The sequence below is a fragment of the Cottoperca gobio genome, chromosome 21 (genome assembly GCF_900634415.1).
Source record: "Cottoperca gobio chromosome 21, fCotGob3.1, whole genome shotgun sequence".
NCBI classification, from domain to species: Eukaryota; Metazoa; Chordata; class Actinopteri; order Perciformes; family Bovichtidae; genus Cottoperca; species Cottoperca gobio.
In genome coordinates, this window is record NC_041375.1 from 22,988,355 (window position 1) to 23,007,839 (window position 19,485).

General features: G+C 42.7%; 2 protein-coding genes across 5 annotated transcripts in view; both read right to left on the reverse strand.

Moving 5' to 3' along the window:
* The window catches only part of mphosph8 (M-phase phosphoprotein 8), a 25,545-nt gene extending 15,900 nt beyond the window's left edge, over positions 1-9,645 (reverse strand). The window contains exons 1-8 of one of the 4 annotated variants that reach the window (XM_029458496.1): positions 9,221-9,645; positions 6,115-6,276; positions 4,683-5,723; positions 4,184-4,280; positions 3,817-4,077; positions 3,401-3,523; positions 2,834-2,922; positions 1-345 (exon numbers count right to left, since the gene is read on the reverse strand). The exon at positions 1-345 is cut by the window's left edge and continues 2,011 nt beyond it. In XM_029458496.1, the coding sequence (XP_029314356.1) occupies positions 1-345; positions 2,834-2,922; positions 3,401-3,523; positions 3,817-4,077; positions 4,184-4,280; positions 4,683-5,723; positions 6,115-6,276; positions 9,221-9,325 (2,223 nt within the window). In that variant the 5' untranslated portion in view covers positions 9,326-9,645. Of the gene's footprint in view, positions 346-1,157; positions 1,217-1,605; positions 2,430-2,833; positions 2,923-3,400; positions 3,524-3,816; positions 4,078-4,183; positions 4,281-4,682; positions 5,724-6,114; positions 6,277-9,220 lie in introns of those variants that run through there. The other 3 variants (XM_029458497.1, XM_029458499.1, XM_029458498.1) reach the window with 3 other exon arrangements.
* Positions 9,646-10,051: 406 nt separating this feature from the next.
* ttf2 (transcription termination factor, RNA polymerase II) lies at positions 10,052-19,399 on the reverse strand. Its single transcript, XM_029459861.1, has 23 exons — positions 19,297-19,399; positions 18,961-19,066; positions 18,442-18,528; positions 18,277-18,346; positions 17,089-17,955; positions 16,823-16,943; positions 16,359-16,529; positions 16,049-16,206; positions 15,803-15,884; positions 15,453-15,584; positions 15,188-15,338; positions 14,919-15,024; positions 14,612-14,796; positions 13,961-14,114; positions 13,750-13,841; positions 13,494-13,579; positions 13,135-13,277; positions 12,829-13,008; positions 12,293-12,351; positions 12,044-12,197; positions 11,773-11,855; positions 11,459-11,533; positions 10,052-10,790 (listed from the first exon to the last, which is right to left on the reverse strand). Exons 1-23 carry the CDS (start codon positions 19,322-19,324, stop codon positions 10,646-10,648), a joined length of 3,435 nt encoding a protein of 1,144 aa, XP_029315721.1. The 5' UTR covers positions 19,325-19,399; the 3' UTR covers positions 10,052-10,645.
* Between the last annotated feature and the right edge of the window lie 86 nt (positions 19,400-19,485).

The window sequence follows — 19,485 nt, forward strand, 5'->3', positions numbered from 1 at the left end:
GTCTTCCTGTGCTTGCTTCTGGTCTTCCTCTCCTTGACTTTCCTGCTTGGCACGTGAATTACAAGCATTGTTTTCTGATTCAGTTATATTGTTTCCACCTTTTTGGACCTGTTCATGTTCCCTCACTGTCACTTGCTTGTTTATACTGGCAGGGAAGCTTGGCATATTTTCGCCATCTTTTGGGCCATCCATATCTTGTGGGATATTCTCTTTTACTCTTTGAGTACCCTCGTCATTTCTGGCACTGCCAAGGTCAGAAGTCAACCTAAGAGCATCAATCGAACTTCTCTCTTCAATCAAGCTCCTCTCTCCTTCAAATGACCTCGTCTCACCAATAGTACAAGCCTGCAAAAGAACAAGTATATGTAAGACTCATTGCCAAATCAGACCCCATGAATTATTTTTCTGAGTGAACTTAAAAACACAGACCCATTAAATGTTGGAGAGAACAGAAACAAAATAAAGCTACATTTTGGTTTGAATTTTGGTTGTTACGTGGTGGTAAGTCAGGTGAATTTGTTTTGGTTCTGCCTTTTCAAATATCTTTGCACATTTTTGCTGTTTAACACATCAGCACCTTGGCGATGCCCCACCAATATCCAGGCTCATTCAAACAGAAGTCAATGTGATGGCCACACATCACTTTTTAGCCGAACCATCGGTATCAAAAAAAAACCATGACACCTCTCAAGTCTCCAGTACAAAAATCACATGTGACCCATTCGAGAACAGTTAATGGCTTTATTGGATCAAGCAGCATTTTGATAATGTAAATGTCTAACCAAGTATATGTAGTCATGGGGTGTTGGATGAAATGCTACATGGAGGGAACAGAATATGTACCGACACTAGTCCTACAGTCACGGCTTGCAATCAAAACAACCTTTGATGTCATATACAGTTTTTTAGGCTTAGCATAGCGGCGTTTATCCAGTAAAATATAGGAAACGGGCGACTAGGTACAGGGGAAAAACATGGGAACACTTTAATGGTGTTCAGCCATTTATTTAGATGTCATCTATGCTTTAAAAAAATTTGACGGCAAGATAAAATAAATGAAAAAGATATTGAATCCATGAGTTACTGGTGCATGCTGGCTACACATGTTGTGCTATGATCATGACGATGATACATCTGAAGGCTTATACAGTATGTACCTGCTTCAAAGGGTTCATCTTGTCCCATTATTCAGTTTCTTCTTCCTTTAGCGTGTTCACTGCGAAGAAAGACGACACAACAGTCTCTAATTTGCACACATTATCATGAATATATAATGTTGAATGAATAATATTATTCATGCACAATTACACATTATCTGCTAACAGCAACGAGTAAACGGAGCAAAGAGCATTCAGTGGAGATTTTTGTTTCCATATTCTGCCCACATTAGAACAATACAGTTCAGATTAAAGTAAGCATCATGTCCCTTTAACTCTCAACACATTATACGTATCATTTAACCTTTACTAATTACCACACAGTTGTTCCCGCTACATAAAATACAAGATTTAATCAAACTAAATGACTACACAAAAAAATATTACAACATTGCTTAACATATGTCTATTTTTGTTTTAATAAAAATACATTGAAGGCCACTCTTACCTGGGTTTGTTGCAGGAGCAAAGGAGCTTTGGAGTTGAGAAAAACATCTTGAGGCGTTGAATTATTAGTTGGCATGAGACGGTAACGTCTGTGGATGTAGATCTTGAAGAGACAGATTTCCTTGGTGCACAGTTTGGAATTTTAGAAGCGCTGTATCCGTTTTTATTAAGATTACGGAGATTGTGATGGAATGAAGTCATCTCTGCTTCAGCATGTAGCTCTAGTCCGGCATGTTTACGGTTCAGTATTTTCCATTCCTGCTGTTCCTGCGGTGTTACTTTCATCAGAGGGACTCCAGAGATATAAGTCAAATTACACAGACGATTGTATCTGAGACTATAGACACCTGTTATACGTCATAACGAGGTTTGGGCCGGTGTAAAAATATTCAAACCAGTTTGATATTAAGCGAAACACCCGACCGGGTCTGTATACCGAACTTTACCACTAAGTTTGGCACTTGACTCAGCGGCCGCGCATGACTTTCCCCTGCAGTTATACATGCTGCCTTGTCTTGCTTTGACGTGATGATCCAAGATGGCGGCGCTCACAGAAGCAGTGACTCTGATCTTTATGTTTCTTTGAGACTAACTGGGCAGTATCTCGTCGCCTCAAAAAACACACAAACCTTTGAGTAAACAAACACAACGTGCGTCAGTGTAAGCTCGTACAGCGGACCGGCAAAACCGAAAAATTGTCCCAACTTTAGTCATAATCAACGGGAGGTTTAAGGTTCGTGCTTAAACATTTAAAATACGTCTCATGTGAAGACATGGGACAAAAACAATTCCTGGACAACCGTTGGAGAGCAACAACGGTCCTTCTCACGCCACAAAATGAAGTGTGATCTTAACTCCATGTCAGTTCATTTGTAAAAAGGACCTGGTGTTAAAAACTTCATCAGTGCCGCGTGAGACTGATGCAGCACTGTGTTGTACTGGTCATCCACAAAACTCTTTTTTTTTTTTTAATACCGGACTGCACACACACACACACTCCCACGCAAACACACACACACACACACACACACACACTGGGGGCAACCAAGGTGCAAGCTGTAACATTTGTAAAATGTGCATTTGCCTTGAAATTGAAGGCTCAGTAAGCATTGATCTAAATATAGAACTAAAATAAAATAAGGCACAAGCTAGTCCGCAGATATAAGTCTGGGTGAATGCTTTTTTGAAAAGTACTCAAACAAATCATTTAAAAAGGGGAAAGAACATACCTCCTGGTCCAGATTGTACTCCTCTTTGGAATTAAGAGCCAATTTTACAGCCATGTAATCTCCACTTTTCACAGCATCCCGCAACTCACCTGACAGGGACATACAAGATCACATTATATATTTGACAATCAAACATAACTTACAGACCTTAACAAAGACAAAGAAAGAAGAAGCTCAGATACAGCCTAGGTACCCATCGGCAAGAATTGTTGTTCTTAGTGAAAGTACTTTAAACTCATATTTATCAGCTGGCCTTCAGCAAGTTTGTTCCTGACATTTATTCAGATCTTTCTCCGCTTTGGAGCGGGACGATTTTGCAGAAATATCAGCACTGATGTTCAGTTTGTTACCCACAGCGGGCTGTGCGTCAGATTCTTTGCTTTGGGTTTATTACATACCTGCAGCTGTAACATTAAGTCTGTCTTTGACTGTAAATGTGTTGTGTGCACAGCAGCTTTAAGGATCCTTGACCAGGTCAGAAAATCCTCCATCAACTACTTGAAAACTTCTCGATGGCAGCAGGAGTCAGTCAGCGGACAGCTAACTGTCTGAGACGGAGATACTCACTGGGAGATAACGGCGGACCAGACAGGATTTCATCATCCCCGTTCAGATGTTTCTGGAAGTCGTCCAGTGTCATCCAGTCCAAGTTGAGGTCCATTCCTAGACTCAAGGTGGCTTGGCCCTTGTCTGTACAGCACACAATGCAGAGAGAGAGATTCATTAGTTGGAAAGTTGAAACCAACGCAGATTATTCTCTCTGGAAAACTCAAATATGCAGTTAATGTTTGTAGCAGAGGTGGGAGTCAAGCCAGGAAGAACCCACGTCCTAAACTTTAAGTTTCAAGTCCATAACAAGTCATATTCTCAGAGCAATAATATATTCAATTTGCAAACATCATGGATGCTTTTCCTGCCTCGGCGACAGTCGATAAGAGGAATCGATAAAATCAATTTCCATTCCCAACTATTTTCATACATACCACATTTATCAGCGCCCCCTGGTGTCTCCTGGGTGTCCTGATTGTCATCACATGCCATGAAGAGTCTGGGCTCACTGTCCTCTCTCCTCTTCCTCCTGTCCTCTGTGGGGGGTTTCCTCTCCCAGCCGGGCCGCTGCACCTCCTCTGACCTCTCCTTCCTCTCCCGGGTCTCCTCAGCAGGCTTCTGCTTTGCTAGAGTCTCCTCTGCTTCCTTCTCATCACTGTCCAGGCTGAAGCCATAACTCTGGCCGGGTCTGGAGACTAAAGGGGGAGCAGACAAGTCGTCATATTTCTTGGGACTCATAAAGAGCCTCGACAGCCTTTTATACATTAAAAATGTTTATATACATCTGTGTGTCATGCATACCATCGGATTGCTTGGTCTTCTCCGTCTTCTCAGACTCTGTTTTCTGAGCTGGAGACTCTTTGGTCGTCTTCGAGGTCTTCTCTATCTTTCCTATTGGCTAATGTTTGGAGGGGGGGGGGGGGGGGGGATACAGTGTGAACACCTTGTAGTTTTGCAGGTAAACTCACTGGAGCAGCAGGTGCACCTAACAGGTACATCTCAAGAACAACAAATAATATTTGTGCATTGCAATGTTTTCTATATCTTCAGAAGTCGTATGAACTTCTCCTTTTTCAGTTCAAATGTGATCTTACACAAATCTAATCAGTTCAACACGAAGAGAGTTTCCAGATGTTAGAAAAACCAAATGCATTAGCCAGCTGTGCATCGATGACAGAAAGGGCGGAGCTACAAAGACAGTTCTCCAGCATGTTTAAGTTAAGATCAACATGAGTCTCATTTTCAACTCCAGCGTTTTACGTCATATGATTGAAGAATAAACTCCGCACTAATACTGCACCTTTGTGGGTTTGATGATGATCTTCTCTACGACGGACTGATGCCCGGGCTGCCTGCGGGGGGCTCGGTCCTTGGCCTCGCAGTTTAACAGGAACTTCTCAAACAGGTTAGTGGAGCCTGAGGCGTCCTTCTGTCCCAGTACCTCCTCTTTAGCCGCCTCCTCCTCCTTGATCTTGGTGCTGCTCGCTGCTGTGACAGAGGACGAGGAGGACGAGGAGGACGTGGAGGAAGACGGGACTTTCGCCGTGCTCTCCTGCCCTTTGCTCTTGGCTTTCTTATGTAAGGTGGAGCTATCGCTGGAGTCTGAGTGTGGGGCAGTGTCCTCCTTGACTTTAGAGGTGAGGCTCTTTAGTTTTTGGAGGCTGCTTTCTTTCTGAGTTGCGTCTGGCTTCTTGCTCTTTTTGTCCTGGATGAGGTCCTTAATGCCCTGCAGCTTTACCTCCACCGTCCCCTTAATGAGTTTGGACTTGTCATCCACACGGGCTTTGTCGGCTGACTTTGCAGCAGCATCCGTTGATGCATTATCGTCCACTTGGGACTCTGACGGGCCGTCGCTCAGGTTGTCTTCCAGAGGAGCAGCGGCCTCGTCTTCAGAGGTTTCAACCTTCCTTTCCTTCTTCACTTTCTTCTTCTTCCCCTCCTCCACCTTCTCTTTCTTATGCTTTCCTCCCTCTTTTCCCTTTTCCTTTTTGTGTTTTTTATAGGGAACAGGCTCTTCTTCCTCATCTTCAGACTCAACCAGACGCTTTTTCAAATCAGTTCTTTTCTCCTTTGGAGGACTGGCTGGAGTCGGGGCTCTCTCTTCTTCTGCCTCTTCTTCGTCTTCCTCTTCTTCTTCTCCTTCATCCGTCTCCGGTGCCGGTATAGGCCTGGACTCCTCCTTTCGTTTTTCTTTTTTCTTCTTCTTCTTCTTTTTCTCCTTTAGAGGTAGTTCCTCTTCTTCCTCCTTGATCTTTGTCTTTTTCTTCTTCTTGGCGGGCGCCTCTGTTGGACGGTCTTTGTCACTTTCACTCTCAGAGTCGCTCTTTGTAGGCGGTAGTTTCTTAAAGAAGAACAGGACAAGCAACGTCACATTTTATATATCGTTTGAGGTAATTGTAACAAGTACGTTTGCTCATTATGTGCCAGAGCAAAAATAAACTGTAACTTGACAACAGGGATACATCTAATTGTGTTCAGATAACATTTGGTCCACTTCAGGGCAACAGAATTATTATCTCGCAACACCTTGGCAGTGGAGTTAAATCCTCCATCTCACTCAGGGTTTTTGTTTTATACTTCACCTGTACCTGTCACGCTCTGAGTTTTGCAACCAACCAAAATACAGGTTGGTCATGTCAACAAGCCACAATGCTGTACCAACACCAGTCCTATTGTTTTAGTGAATACAGTATCCGTAGTATTCTGTATACCCGACGGTCACTTGGACTTACCACGCTCTTCTTCGCTTCTGCCTCTTTCTTGGCCTTGATCTCAGCCATGGACTTCTTGAAAGCTAAGAGGACCTCGCGGCAGTCCTCCAAGTGGGCCTCAGGCTCCCAAGTGTCATCGTCCGAGCAGTAGTTCTTCCAACGGACTCTGTAGAGCACTTCACCCTGAAAACAGAGAGAAGATATGAAGCTTATTTCTGCACCAACCTGACACTTCAGAATGTATTACACCAGCCAACAGAGTCTGATGATGGGCTGCATGCATGCAAACATGGCTGACATTAGATAGAATTAATCATTTTCATATTTTGATTGGAGGACATGTTTCTTCCATTGCTGTACAAGACAACATGTTTTCATTGGGCAGAAAAAGCAAAAACACAAAAGACTTTTTAAAGAATAAAAAACAGAGTTTACGAGACAAAGTGCAGAGAGATCAAATAAATGCTGGAAAAAGTGTTCAACCATATGGATCAAATGACCCAGAATCAAGGTAATCAAGTAAAACAACGTTATTTATCTTTCATGGATTTAAAGAGGAGAGTTGCATTTAAAAGTGTGACAACAGCACACAAACTAATAATAGGTACAACAGTATCGTCTTTGCAGGAATATAAACAGGACACAACAACAGAAGAATCTCCATGATAGAGCACATTCATGCAGTTTTCATAACGATCATACCCGTAGGTCTGACTTTAGATATGCTGCTCAATTTATTATATTAACATGCATTTGCCTCAGCTGTCCCTTCCCCTTACTCCACAGATATAGATTTCTGGTTTTGTGCACCTACTGCTTCCCTGGCATCCTGCTAAGCATGCACACTGTGATTATATTGCCTTTTTACTCTCACAATGGGCCAGTGCTCACATGCTTTGCATCACTGCACCAATATATAAACAGTCTGTTTTAATGGCTGCATCCTCCTGCAGAGCTGCCAGCAGGTCAGGCTTACTTCCTTACTGTCTTTGTTTTCACTCTCCTCGGTGTTCCTGAGCCGTTCGACACAGGTGGTACAAACCCCGCAGCCTCTTTATAACCGAAGACCAGCAGTAAGCCGGGTGTGTTAATATCTCACTATGGCTCGTATTGGCTCGACTGCCTTCGTGACCCTCATCTTGCACCTCATAGCGGTCCCTGAAGTCTCCCCACAAAGCAGACGCTTTTTAATCTGTTGTGAAATGCAATCCCTCGCATGATAAACAAACGTTTGCGAATCCCTTTCTGGCACCGTTTCATTTGGAGTCGGTTTCTCTGGTTCAATATTTATGCACCACCCTGTCATTAAAGTGTAGTTAGATTTTGTTTTGACAAATTATGCAGCGACGATAGCTCTGCAGCTGCAGATCGTTTTGTTTTGGCTCCGAGTGTGATTCAGTCTTAAAAATAGCTACAGCGACTGTTGAGCTGTGAAAAACTGAATCCAACGTCTGCATTCTGCAGAGTTTCTACCAAATCAACACTTATTATTCCGGTCTCATCAGGCAAAGGCATATATTGAAAAATAAATGAAAATGGAAATTATTTCCTAAATTAACAACAGTTACTGTGAAGAATCCTTCAAAGTTTGTAAAAACTAAACAACACCTGGCACACTGACGGACTAGTTCATATTAAAAATGTGAAAACGTGGCCTCATCACGGTAAGAGAAGAAATAATAGGAAGGATAGCGTTAACTGTTAACTGTGTACTCACACAATCAACCACAGAGCTGAAACATCTAGCCAATAGTTGATTTTAATCTTGTTATTATTAGTAGCATATGTTCTTTCTGTTCTGTTATTTCCTCGAATAAATAGTGTAGGATTATAAAATTAAACTCATACTTTTGTTCAGCACTAAATGTAATCAACGTGTCACTGTAATGTCCTTCATCTCTGTATCATACAAAGTAAAAAAGGTAAAGGGCACGTCTGGGGAGTCCTGATTAAAGAGTTAAAGTTCAGTATTAGTGAGTTAAATGTGGGTATTCTGTAATGTTTAGGACAAGCAGGAACTACAGTTACTCAGCAGGATGTCTCCAGCTAATACATATTTGTTTAGTGCATGCTGCAACAAGCTCATGTCTGGAATGTAACAAATTACATTTAGTAGTACCGTACATAAATACAATTTTGAGCTCCTTGCACTTTACTTTCAATTTCCACTACATTTTAGAGGCAAATATTGTACTTTTTTTTACCTAACTACATTTATTTGACATCTATAGTTCTAAGTTACTTTACAGATGATTAAGTATTCAAATAAACTAATATTCATAGTGTATTATTATCGGTTAGATACCCAGCGCTGTACAAAGTAGTAGAGATTGGGGCCACCTTTACCTGCTGCAACATCAATAAAATAAAATATATATATTTTTATTGCACAATAAGTACTTTGAAAGCAGGACTTTTACTTGAATACTTCTACAACCACTTGTCACGTGACCTGATGATCAAACGTCTTTAAGTTTAATATGAAAAAACACCTGTGTCACAGTTAATGTGCTCCGTCTGTGTGTGTTTTAAATCATTATTACTACCAACTTGTTTTTTCTTTCTTTAAAATAAATCTCATTATGTTAAGGTAACACATATTAATAGTATTTGGTTAAATTGTAGATGGGAGGTTTTACTATAAGCCCTTTCTTTCCCGTCCTGCACAATCTAAGCGGTTATACATTTTAGCAGCCGTTGGTAAATACACATTGGGAATTAGGCTAATTGGCAGTGTTTACCACAATGCAATCTCCCCATTCAATGTGTGTCATGAACAAAGAGACTAGCAACAACCCTGGGATTTGTTTTTTATCTAGCTATGCAAATGGTCAAGCGCACACATAATGCAAATATCTGCAAGCTTGCAGGGCGTCCGTCCTTGGCCCCAGCAGGAGACAGGAGAGCGGACATAATGGGAGAAGTTGTGCTAAAAAAAAACCCGATGCTATGTATGGACGAACAGTGACACGAGCAATTTAATGCACCAAAATGGACTTGAAATACACTGTAGACAGGTGTTAATGCAACGGAAAGTGTCTGAGCAGCGTTGTATATGAGCTATGTGCCGTAAGAGTGGAGTGAAAGCAATGCCAGCCATGTTTGTTAGCTAGTTAGCTAGCTTTACCTCTTCCACCCGCATGTCGATGATCCTCTCCACTTCGTACACATCCTCCACTTCATCTTCTTGTTCGCTATCCGCAGGCTCTACCTTGTCGGTCTCCGCCGCCATGGCTGCGGATTTAGTTAAAATTGTGCTATTTTTGCTCCAGCACTCGTAAAGGCCGCTTTGGCTGTGTGTTCACAGGGCAAGTGTACCTGGCCGTAGTTACTGCACTAGCTCTGCAGCGACCAGCACCGCCCGTTCTTACTACGCAGCGCTGCATTCACAAGCTGCGCCTAACCTCCCAATTACCAAACCTCACTTTTACTATTTGAATTTCAAATTGTTTTTGTCCAATATTGCAAGCACAAAAAGCAATTTATATTTTGCGATACATAGTGCTATTAGTTCATCTAAAAAGAAAATAAAAAAATACGCGATACTAATAATTTATAGTGTTAACACCGGCTGGTTGTTTTATTCACCGGTGTGCCATGGGTGACACATTTCCCTTGAAGACATGTTTTAACAACATGGATTAAAGGACTACAAGAGTTTAGAAATATATATACGACTTGCAGACGTGTTGATTCTGCTACCTCCGTACTATTATGTCGTTATTGCAGAGTGAGACCGAAAACTCCGACGTTTCGTAAAGGCAGCATGGACATAACGCTACCCTTTGGAATTTAAAGCGTGAGGAATGAAAACATGGTGGACTGCACAAAGCGTCATATTTAGAAGTCAAGGGATAAATCTGATACAAAACATGAGGACATAACATATATACATCTCAAAATAAGCAGGTGTGTGGTCACCTAGCTAAATTAAATGACACAATGTATTCTGAAAAGATTATATCCATAGAGCATAAGAATTTATTTATTTGCATTCTCCAAAATATATTTCAAATAAACGTGAGGGAATGCACATTTTTAAACTTTGCAACATATTTTTGGAAGCAGTGACTCGTGCATTAGGAACTAAGCATTTGACAACAGCTTTAAAAAAGGAAATAAACTCCATCAGGTGACACAAATAGAAGTACATATTTGCTCAGCAATCAGAAATTAAAATTGTAGTAGCATTATGATTTTAGTGCACATTAAGTTGAGGAATTAGATTTCTTGCTGAATGTAACAGTATCTGCAGTAGTTGTTGAGTAATCTTAAAACATTGTATAGGAAGCAAATAGCTACTAAACAGCAAAAAAAGAATAAGAACATAATTAAGATACTTAAAAAAAAAAAAAAAATTAAATAAAAGAAACTGATGGTCATTCAACTAACCAATTTTGTATTGAAGCAACACATCCATCCACATCTAAATCAGTTAAACTGCAGATAAAACCCTGTTGTAGATTAAGATGAACGTGGAAAATAAGCTCTCTGGCATCTTTAATAGTGTGTGAGCAGCTGTCTGGCGCAGCGTCCTCAGTTCTCTCCCTTCTCAGACACCGAAGATGATTTTGAGATCAGCCAGGGAGAGTTTGGTGAAGGTGCTTCCCGTTCCTGACAGCACATTCTGGGCCAGCTCCTTCTTCTTCCCCTGCAGTGTGGAGATCTTCTCCTCCACCGTGCCATCGCACACAAACCTGGAAACACAAAACCTCTTAATCAACACACGCATGCACCAAATTAATACAACACTATTAGCAAACATACAACTGATGCAACAACGAGGAAGCTTCAATTAGTAGCCGTCTACGAATCATTTCAGTCAAAACAAAGGAGAAACTCTTCCCATGAATCTGTGGGTTGTTGCTCCTTCCTACATAACATTTTCATTTAATCTCCATTTCAGGCACTTTTTCCCCACCATGAAATACAGCCTTTTACATTCACATAATATATAACGCAACATAAAATTGCTGCATTAACACAAAAGGCTGTTTTGCCTTTAATATGCAAGTTATCCTTTCAAACGGCTCGTTAACATCCGTTTCATCCAACGAGTACTGCTTGGTCTGTGCGATACACCTTTTGGCATTAAACAAGCTGAGCTCTAAAAATGCTAAATTACTTTTACAATGTTTCTCTGGACATAAACCCTAAGGTCCAATACATTCTGAAATATAGATTCCCAGAACATTTTAATCTTTCTGCATGCATGTTGTGCATCTAGTATGTTTTTTATCATGTATGATGTGTATTTTGTTACTTTAGAGCTTGCCTTAGTTGATACTGCTCTCTTGCATTAATGGAGTATGATGAAATAGTAAATAATAGCACACACACACACACACACACACACACACACAACCTGTGGATGGTGACATCTTTTCTTTGTCCAACTCTGTAGATTCGGTCGCAGGCCTGGTCCTCCAGGGCGGGGTTCCTGTCAGAGTGTTTGGGGGTCAGAGGTTAAAAACTCAAAGATACTCTCACGTCATGAAGATACCAAACACATTCATCTGTTTGTGTTGACCTGGTCGCTGCAAAACAGCCCGACTGCTATTTACAATTTTACTTCTACAACATTGTTCAAGTGAAGTTCAGTCGAAGGTCAAATAAAGAGCAACTCCATGATGAAGGGATGCATCCTGTATGTACAGCTGGTGTCATCGTGTGTCTCACCAGTGCATGTCCATGAGAAAGAGGTGATTCCCACCGATGAGGTTGAGTCCAACCCCTCCAGCACAAAGAGACACCAGCATCACCTTTGGAAGATATACATTAACTCACTTAAATGTTAAGTCCCGTTCTGAAAACTGATTCTGTGGAAACCTTCTTCACTTTGTTGTCTGCCGTTCATCACTAGATCAAAATACTTGTAAACTACTTTAAAATAGTAACATGTTCTAGTTGCGTTTTGATTTAAGGGTGGAGAGTTTTGGGTGATGTTCACCTGCGGTCCGCCAGGATTAGTGTTGAATTCTTCCACCAGGTCCATGCGGCGTTTGGGGTTGACGGTCCCGTCGATAACGGCGTATCTCAGGCCCATCTGACGCAGGTGAACTGCTACAATTTTGAGCATGCTGGTCCACTGGGACACGATGACGCTACACAGCAGAGAGACACCATGTGGATTACAAAACTCCAACTGAAGCAGATTCTTTCAGTAGATTAAAAAACTGATTTGATTGTAACATTTTACCTTTTTTGATCATCACCCTTCTGTCGGATTGCCTCCAGTTCAGAGACAATAGCAGCAATCTGGGAAATTAGGGTAGAAGAAACAGTTCATCTGTTGTTGATAAAGTAACACCAGTGAGACAGGAACATGCGTATTCTGTACACATGGACTTTGATATGTTGCGTCACATGCTTTCCTGGAAACCAGGAATGTTGAATGTTTTCTTTGGGCTCTTGCTAAAGATTTGATTGAAATGAACCTTTGAATTCAGTCAGATCTTCATCAACCATTACAGCTGCACTTGTGTCCAAAGATCTTCATGTGCCGTTTGCCTCATATAGGCAGAGAAGGGCTAAAACTGAAATAACCTGTGACCACAAAAAACTCCTACACAGCCATGTCTCCTGCCTTACAAGTCACTTGTTATTTTGCTCTTGGTGGCATCTGGTGAACAAAACAAAAGGTCATGCAGCAGATAGCAACCCGCCTGCAGGACGCATTCACACTTCCAGGGAGGTAACTGTGATGTTAGGATGCTGAGCACTACCGTTCCCCACCTTGGTGCTCTCGCTGGTGTCCTCAAACAGCTTTGAGGGGAAGCGAGTGCCATTAAGGGCTACAGTGTCTGAGGCGTGAGTGCCCGATGGCGAGGGGATGGAGGAGAGAGACAGTGCATTGAGCTGCTCCTCTAGAGACAAGACGATCCCATCGCCCTGCAGCTCCGACGTGTCAAGAGTCTGAGCAGTGAGGGGGGGGGGGGGGGAGAAAGAACAAGGAAATCAATGCCTGTTTATACTATGCAGTCGTTCTGTGTCTGAGCTTTCTGATTTAAGCCTCGTCAGAGCACGTGATTGCGTGTGTACCTTCTTCAGAAGTGACAGGTGACAGCAGCACTGGCGGAGGCGCAGCAGCAGGGACAGGATGTGGATGGTGCTGGACGCCTGCTGGGGCTGCTGGGAGCTGGACACAGCAGGGTCAGTCTGGGACATACCAAACTCTTGGGCCACTGGGGAGGGAAAACACACACTTTTGATTCACCACCATTAGTAATAGCAATTATATTACTAATTAATTACTGACCAAGGGTTTAAGTTTCTTATATTCAGAAACTGTGAAAATAGAAATTGTCAGATTTTGAAATCTCTGAGGTTCCCTGAACGCATCAGTCAGGAAAAAGTAACTAAATCTAAGCTTAAAGTAATGTAATGTCATTTTATCTCACCTTTGTCAAAGGGATTGGAACTGGAGGGGTTTCTCTTTTTCACATCACTACCTTCATGTCTCTTCAGGTAGTTCTGCAGAGTAGATCTGGAGGAAAAGAGCAAATCATCGGTTCATGTCTCCATGAAGACTAAACAGCATCTCTTCCCTTCGTTACGCAGGAACACACGTTTAGACCTGGGACCTCGTCTAGTTGTAAAAAAACAACATTTTAAGAACGATCCTGTTTCCTTAGCATTTCAGATGAGTCGCGTTACCTGGATTGGGCAAAGACGACATCATACACAGCCTGTTCATCCTGGGATAGTTTGAGTTGATGCACCTCGCAGGTACGATCAGGAAGAGACACCTGAAACAGTCAACACTTCACTTTAGCCAGGATCAAGTGAGTGTGTGTTGATGTTTGAATCAATCAGCACCTCAGCTGGAGACATGCAACCAGAGACACAAGGTTGTTTGCGTCCCTACCAGAGGTTGTCCCGAGGAGTCGCGCTGGGTTTTGGTTCGTCGGAGCAGCAGAGTCCTCGTCAGGATGTTCAGTCTCTCTCTGCCTCGATTGGAGCCGTTGTCCACCTGAGACTTCCACACTTTGAACTCATCAAACGGAGCACAACGCAGAAACCTGAGACAGGAAGGGAATAAACAAAATCCAATTACTATCTCGACTTCACTTGACTGCAATGAAGATGAAGTTATGTTAGTAGTTTCAAAAACCACTTCAGGTGTAGAGGAAGGCTGCTCAATAAATACATATCTTTAAAGTTGAGCCTTTTCTTTCTCTGACTCATCGTTTTGTTACGATCACCGAGACGATGTTTTAGCTCCAGTTCAGATAATATCTCAAAAGCTATTTAACAGATTTCAATGTCATTTGTAAAGTTGCGGTTACTCTACAGCGCCACCTTGTGGCCCTTTCTACTGCAACAAGGAAAAACTTATTTTCAAGATGAAGATCGATCCATCAGCCTCAGACCTGAGGTTATTATTGGCTTCATGTGGTTAAACTGTAACCTAATCATTTAAGCCTTCTTCAGTGCCTCCCGTTGAGAACGCCCACATGTCCATCATGCAGACGAAACATTTCTAACTTTTTAAACTCTTGTGTTGACGTGATCTTACTTGAGCAGTGAGTACATGTCCAGCAGGTTGTTCTGGATGGGTGTACCGGTGACCGCCCAGCGGGCATGAGCCCTCAGCTGACAGACGGCCATGGAGGTCTGCACTTTTGGGTTTTTGATGTTGTGTCCTTCGTCCAGAACCAGCCGGGCCCAGGTGACTCGCAGAAGAGGACCCGAGCTTGACGGCTGAGAAACAACAAAGGGATGAAGTATCTGCCGTCTTCAGTGTCTGCAGTCACATCTTACAGGCAGAGTCTGACAGCTGAGAACTCAGAACTGTTGCTTTCATGATCATATATTTCACTCACCACATCATCAGCATCTTTGCTGGGCTTGTCAGGGCCCTCCTTCTGGACGGGGATCTCCTTCGAGACCAGACTGTATGTTGTCACCACCACATCGTAATCTGCCAGCCTGAGAAAACACTTCATTCACTTTGTGTACCCTTCAATGCTCCTCTGAACGGATCCTCTGAACGGATCCTCTGAGTAGAGTTTAGGTCTGCGTGATAGTTCACTATAATCATGCTGTGCAATCGCTTCAGAAAGATCTGTAATAATGATTCAAGGAAACTCACACTTTGGCACTTCTCTCGCGGTTGGGGCCGTGGTACAGATACACCGTCAGCTTGCCTGTCTTGACGTGTCTTTCAATCTCCCTCTTCCAGTGGTGGATCAGGGAGGCAGGACAGATGATCAGAGTGCTTTTAGAAACCACGGGGCTGGAGTCTGGGTGATGAACAAAACAAACAAATCAAAGCTAGCATACGTCTCGGAGATTTCACCTCCACAATTCAGACACATATCATACCAACGGAAAGACGGAGAAAAGGTTTTAGTCACCAGTTTTGGAGATCCAGCCGTCCGGCTTCTTCTCTTCCTTCTTCTTCTTCTCCTCCTCCTCCTTTGCCTTGGCCTTCTTGGCCAGTATGAGAGCAATCATGGTCAGGGTTTTCCCCAGACCCATGTCGTCCGCTGAATCCAAAACAAGAGCGCGAGGAACAGGAAGAAGGAATAATGAGGAAACAACTATTGATCAGAAGCTTCACTGACATCGTAAAATAAGTCACTTTGCAGATATATCGCGGTTTGGAGAACTAACACATTCAACTATTAAATCCTTCTACCATCTGCTTCTCTCATCAGTCTTCACTGTGACCTCTTTAAGAAACATCATGTAAAAAGAAACATACCCAGAATTCCTCCACAAGGATTTTGTGTTTCTCTCCAGAGGAGCCAGGCCAGAGCTCTCCTCTGATGGGCCAGCAGCGTCACCTGACCGCCCAATCGTAAGAAGACAACGTTATTAGAGTGACATAATGGACCATTCAGAAGAGGACATAGATGCTCTGTTATAATAGTCAACTGCCAAGTGAAGCCATAATCATGAGTAGCGTCAGATATTGTGAGTGAAGGACTGATAGAAACTGATGTGTAACCTTGATGCCCTTGGGGTCTGGAACCTCGGCCTCAGCATCAGGGCAGGACTCCTGGGACTTGTGGAGATGGTCGATGGTGTCGCAGGTTGCATTTTTCACCGCCAGTAGACGGCCCTCAGTCATCCTGCCACCGTAAAAGGACTGAGCCTGTGAGGTCGCTGGAAACATGAAGGACTGAGAGTTAGGGTGTTTAGCATGAAAGTGAAACATTTTCATATTTCAGATAGATTTGTTTTGCTTTTTGCATTTCAATGCTTCAAATGAAAACAAACAACCACAGAATCGTCTTCCACCTCCACGTTTAACCTACCTCCATACATCTGGGTGCGACCCTGGCTCAGCTGGAGCCCCAGGGAGCTGCCGGAGGCGAGGTGTTGGGCTGGGGGGGCGGGGAGCAGGATGGTGCCACCCTTCCGGCTGAAGGGGTTAACATGGCTTCTACCTGGATGAGCGTCACCACTGTTATGTCCGACCTCGGACCCTGGGAAAGATTTGTACAATACAGGTGCAGTGGTCAGAAACTGACATTAATGTAACAGTTCAACCATATTTATGTTTATTTTACTTTGTTCTTCACTAGTTTACATTTGTCATTCTTCACTTAATTCTAAATTAGGTTTCATTGTATGTGAAGGAAATGACCTAGAAGCCACTCAGACTTGAGCTGTGTAATTAAAAAGCATGTGTTCATCTCAACAGCAGCAGCAGAATGGAAGTGGCATCTTTCAAAGCATTATTATATTATATATTCCTGCTGCACAGTGTGCGAGTTACCAGGCTGAGAAGCAGCAGCGAGGTTCATAGACTCCAGAGCGTCCTCCAGCTCTTTCACCTGAGTCCTCAACCGCTCCCCTTTATCTGGCAGAGCCGCCACATTCACCACAGACAGAGTTGCCTTAACAGGGAGGAAAAGTGTTGAGAGGATAGACTGACAGATACATAGACAAGATTACACAACACTAAGAACAACCCGTTTACAAGTCAAATAACCAGGTTCACAAACAGTAACTGATGTCTTTCACTGCGAGTCATTTACTCACTTTTTTCTGTTGGAGTTGAGCGGCGAGCCGGCTGTGCAGCTCTTTGGGAACTGCCTGACCTTTGACCTTAGACGCTGGCTGGAACCCAGCAAAGGTGGTCAAAGTCTTTTGAACAGCAGCAACAGGAGGAGTCTTCTGAGTAGGAGGTTTCACTGACACCACCACTACATCATCATCATCATCATCATCATCAGCAGCAGCAGCAGCAGCTCGGTGGGTTTTGGTTTGACTGGACTCTGATGGTGTTGGTTTGGTAGATGTGGGGTTGCTGGTGTTAGTAGTAGAAACGCTCTCTTTCACAGTAGCATCCTTTCGTTCCACCAGACAGGTTTTACCACTGGCTGGATGCTGGGGCGAGTCCTTGCGAGGATCCTGTGAGGTTTGATTCATTTTCTCCAGGTGGACAGCCTCGACACCGAAGGTAGAATTAGTCTTTTCAGCTTCTCCTTGCTCGCCGTGCTTCCCTTTAGTCTTGTCTTGCGCCTCATCGGTCACTGTTTCCACTGTGTTAGCTTTGGGACTGTTTCTCTCCTCATCTGAAACTCTCTTCTTTAACTTCATCCCCAGCGGAAGTTGTTTACCTCGGTAAGAATCCACTGAATTGCGCTTCCCTTCATCCTCTGCTTCCACTCTTGCACCTACGCTCTCCACATTTTCTTTTTGACAGCTCGCTCTTCCTTCAGCCTTGTGACTTGCCTTGCTGTCTTTCTCCTCGCTTCTTTTCTCATCACCTCTGCCGCGCTGCATCCTTCTCCACTCAGAGTCCTTGTCCGTCTTGCCAGAGGCTTTGAAGGGGTTTTGGACATGCGGCAGGCAGGAGGGCTGTAGCTGTGTGTAAGATAGAGGATTTCTCTTTTCTTTCTCAGGCTGCAATGTTGGAAGACAACAGACAATAAAGACAATTGAAGATGGGTGAAAACATGCAACAAAGACTCCTGGCTGGACTCAAAATGTGGATGTTGTGATTGTATGGGCGGTGACTCAATTCCCAAATGTAAATATTCTATATGCCAGTTAATCTTAGCCTGACTCTTTTCAACATAAAGTTTTGAAAACGTGCGTGTGATGATTTTACGATTAAATTGTGATCTACAGCTAATGAGTCCCAGATATAGTTGGTGACTAAGGTATTTAAAGTATATAAATAAAAGGTGTGTATAGTGTAATCTGCAAAGAGTGATGTCTTACTACAGTCCAAGGCACATTTCCACACCACTTCTGGCCTCCTTTTTTACCCAGAATACACCTGTAGAACAACCTGTAAAAGGAGAATGCAGTTAAGTTCAAGTGCCTAATGTAAATGTAAAGCTGCAACAGGAGTTACTTTTCATTAGTGGGGTTTTTTTACTCCACCTGTGGCTCTGCTGTTGTAGACTGTAGGTGAGAGCTTGGAGCTCCACCATCGAATCTTCATGTTGCAGGCAGTGGGATGGGGAGATGCTGGAGGGGAATATAAAAGATAATGAAGATCAAAAACAGAAACATGAATCTGTACAAAACACCCCTACTTTTCTCTCCTAACCAAGTGGCAGATGGAATAATAGATACATAACCTCTTAATAGTCAGACTCTGACACAGCATGTATAAAATAATGGCTTATGTGAGTGGAAGAGAATTGGATACCAATATGAATACCATAAGCCATATCAGTGTGTGCTAAGAGAATAACTGATGTTTAGATACAGGAGAGTGTTCTCATGAATCTCTTTATTGAGGAAACTGTAGCTTTTTTCATAATAATCTGAATTTATAACCATGTCACTGCTGTGGTTGATACTTTGATCTAACCCCACCTTCCCACACTCTCTTTAAATTCGTCTCAAAGGGGATCAGTGAGGACATATCTGCCCACCCCGGTAATGTGTGAATACCTGGCCACATGATTGAAATCACATCCTTGCTTGTCAACGCAGACGTAGAAGCTTTTGCCTTTATTTGGTCCATCTTTAACGCCCGTTTTTAACATGCATATGCTGCCTTTATGGAGACAAGGAGAACGAGTTATTTAACAAATCATATAGCTTAACTTTCTTTTCACTGCAAGTTAGCAACGGAAATGCGTATACAAATTTGGTTTGGTTAATTCACCGACCATCAACAGAAAATGCATTGTCATGCACATTAAACACATAAATATGACTTCTGTAAACTAAACACAATACTTAACTTTATATTTTATAACAAACAATTAACATATTGAGACTTACCGTGGACATTACATAAAATCTTTTCCATTGTCCTGACACATTCAGTTCAGTTTCAGTTGCCTGCCCTGGAATGAAAGTTAGTGTTTTCGTATCAACCAATCGCAGCAGTCAGAAAACACATCCGGTTTGTAAATGTCAGTATAAACGTTGACGTACAAATTAGTTAATACAAATCACTTATGTTTGGCA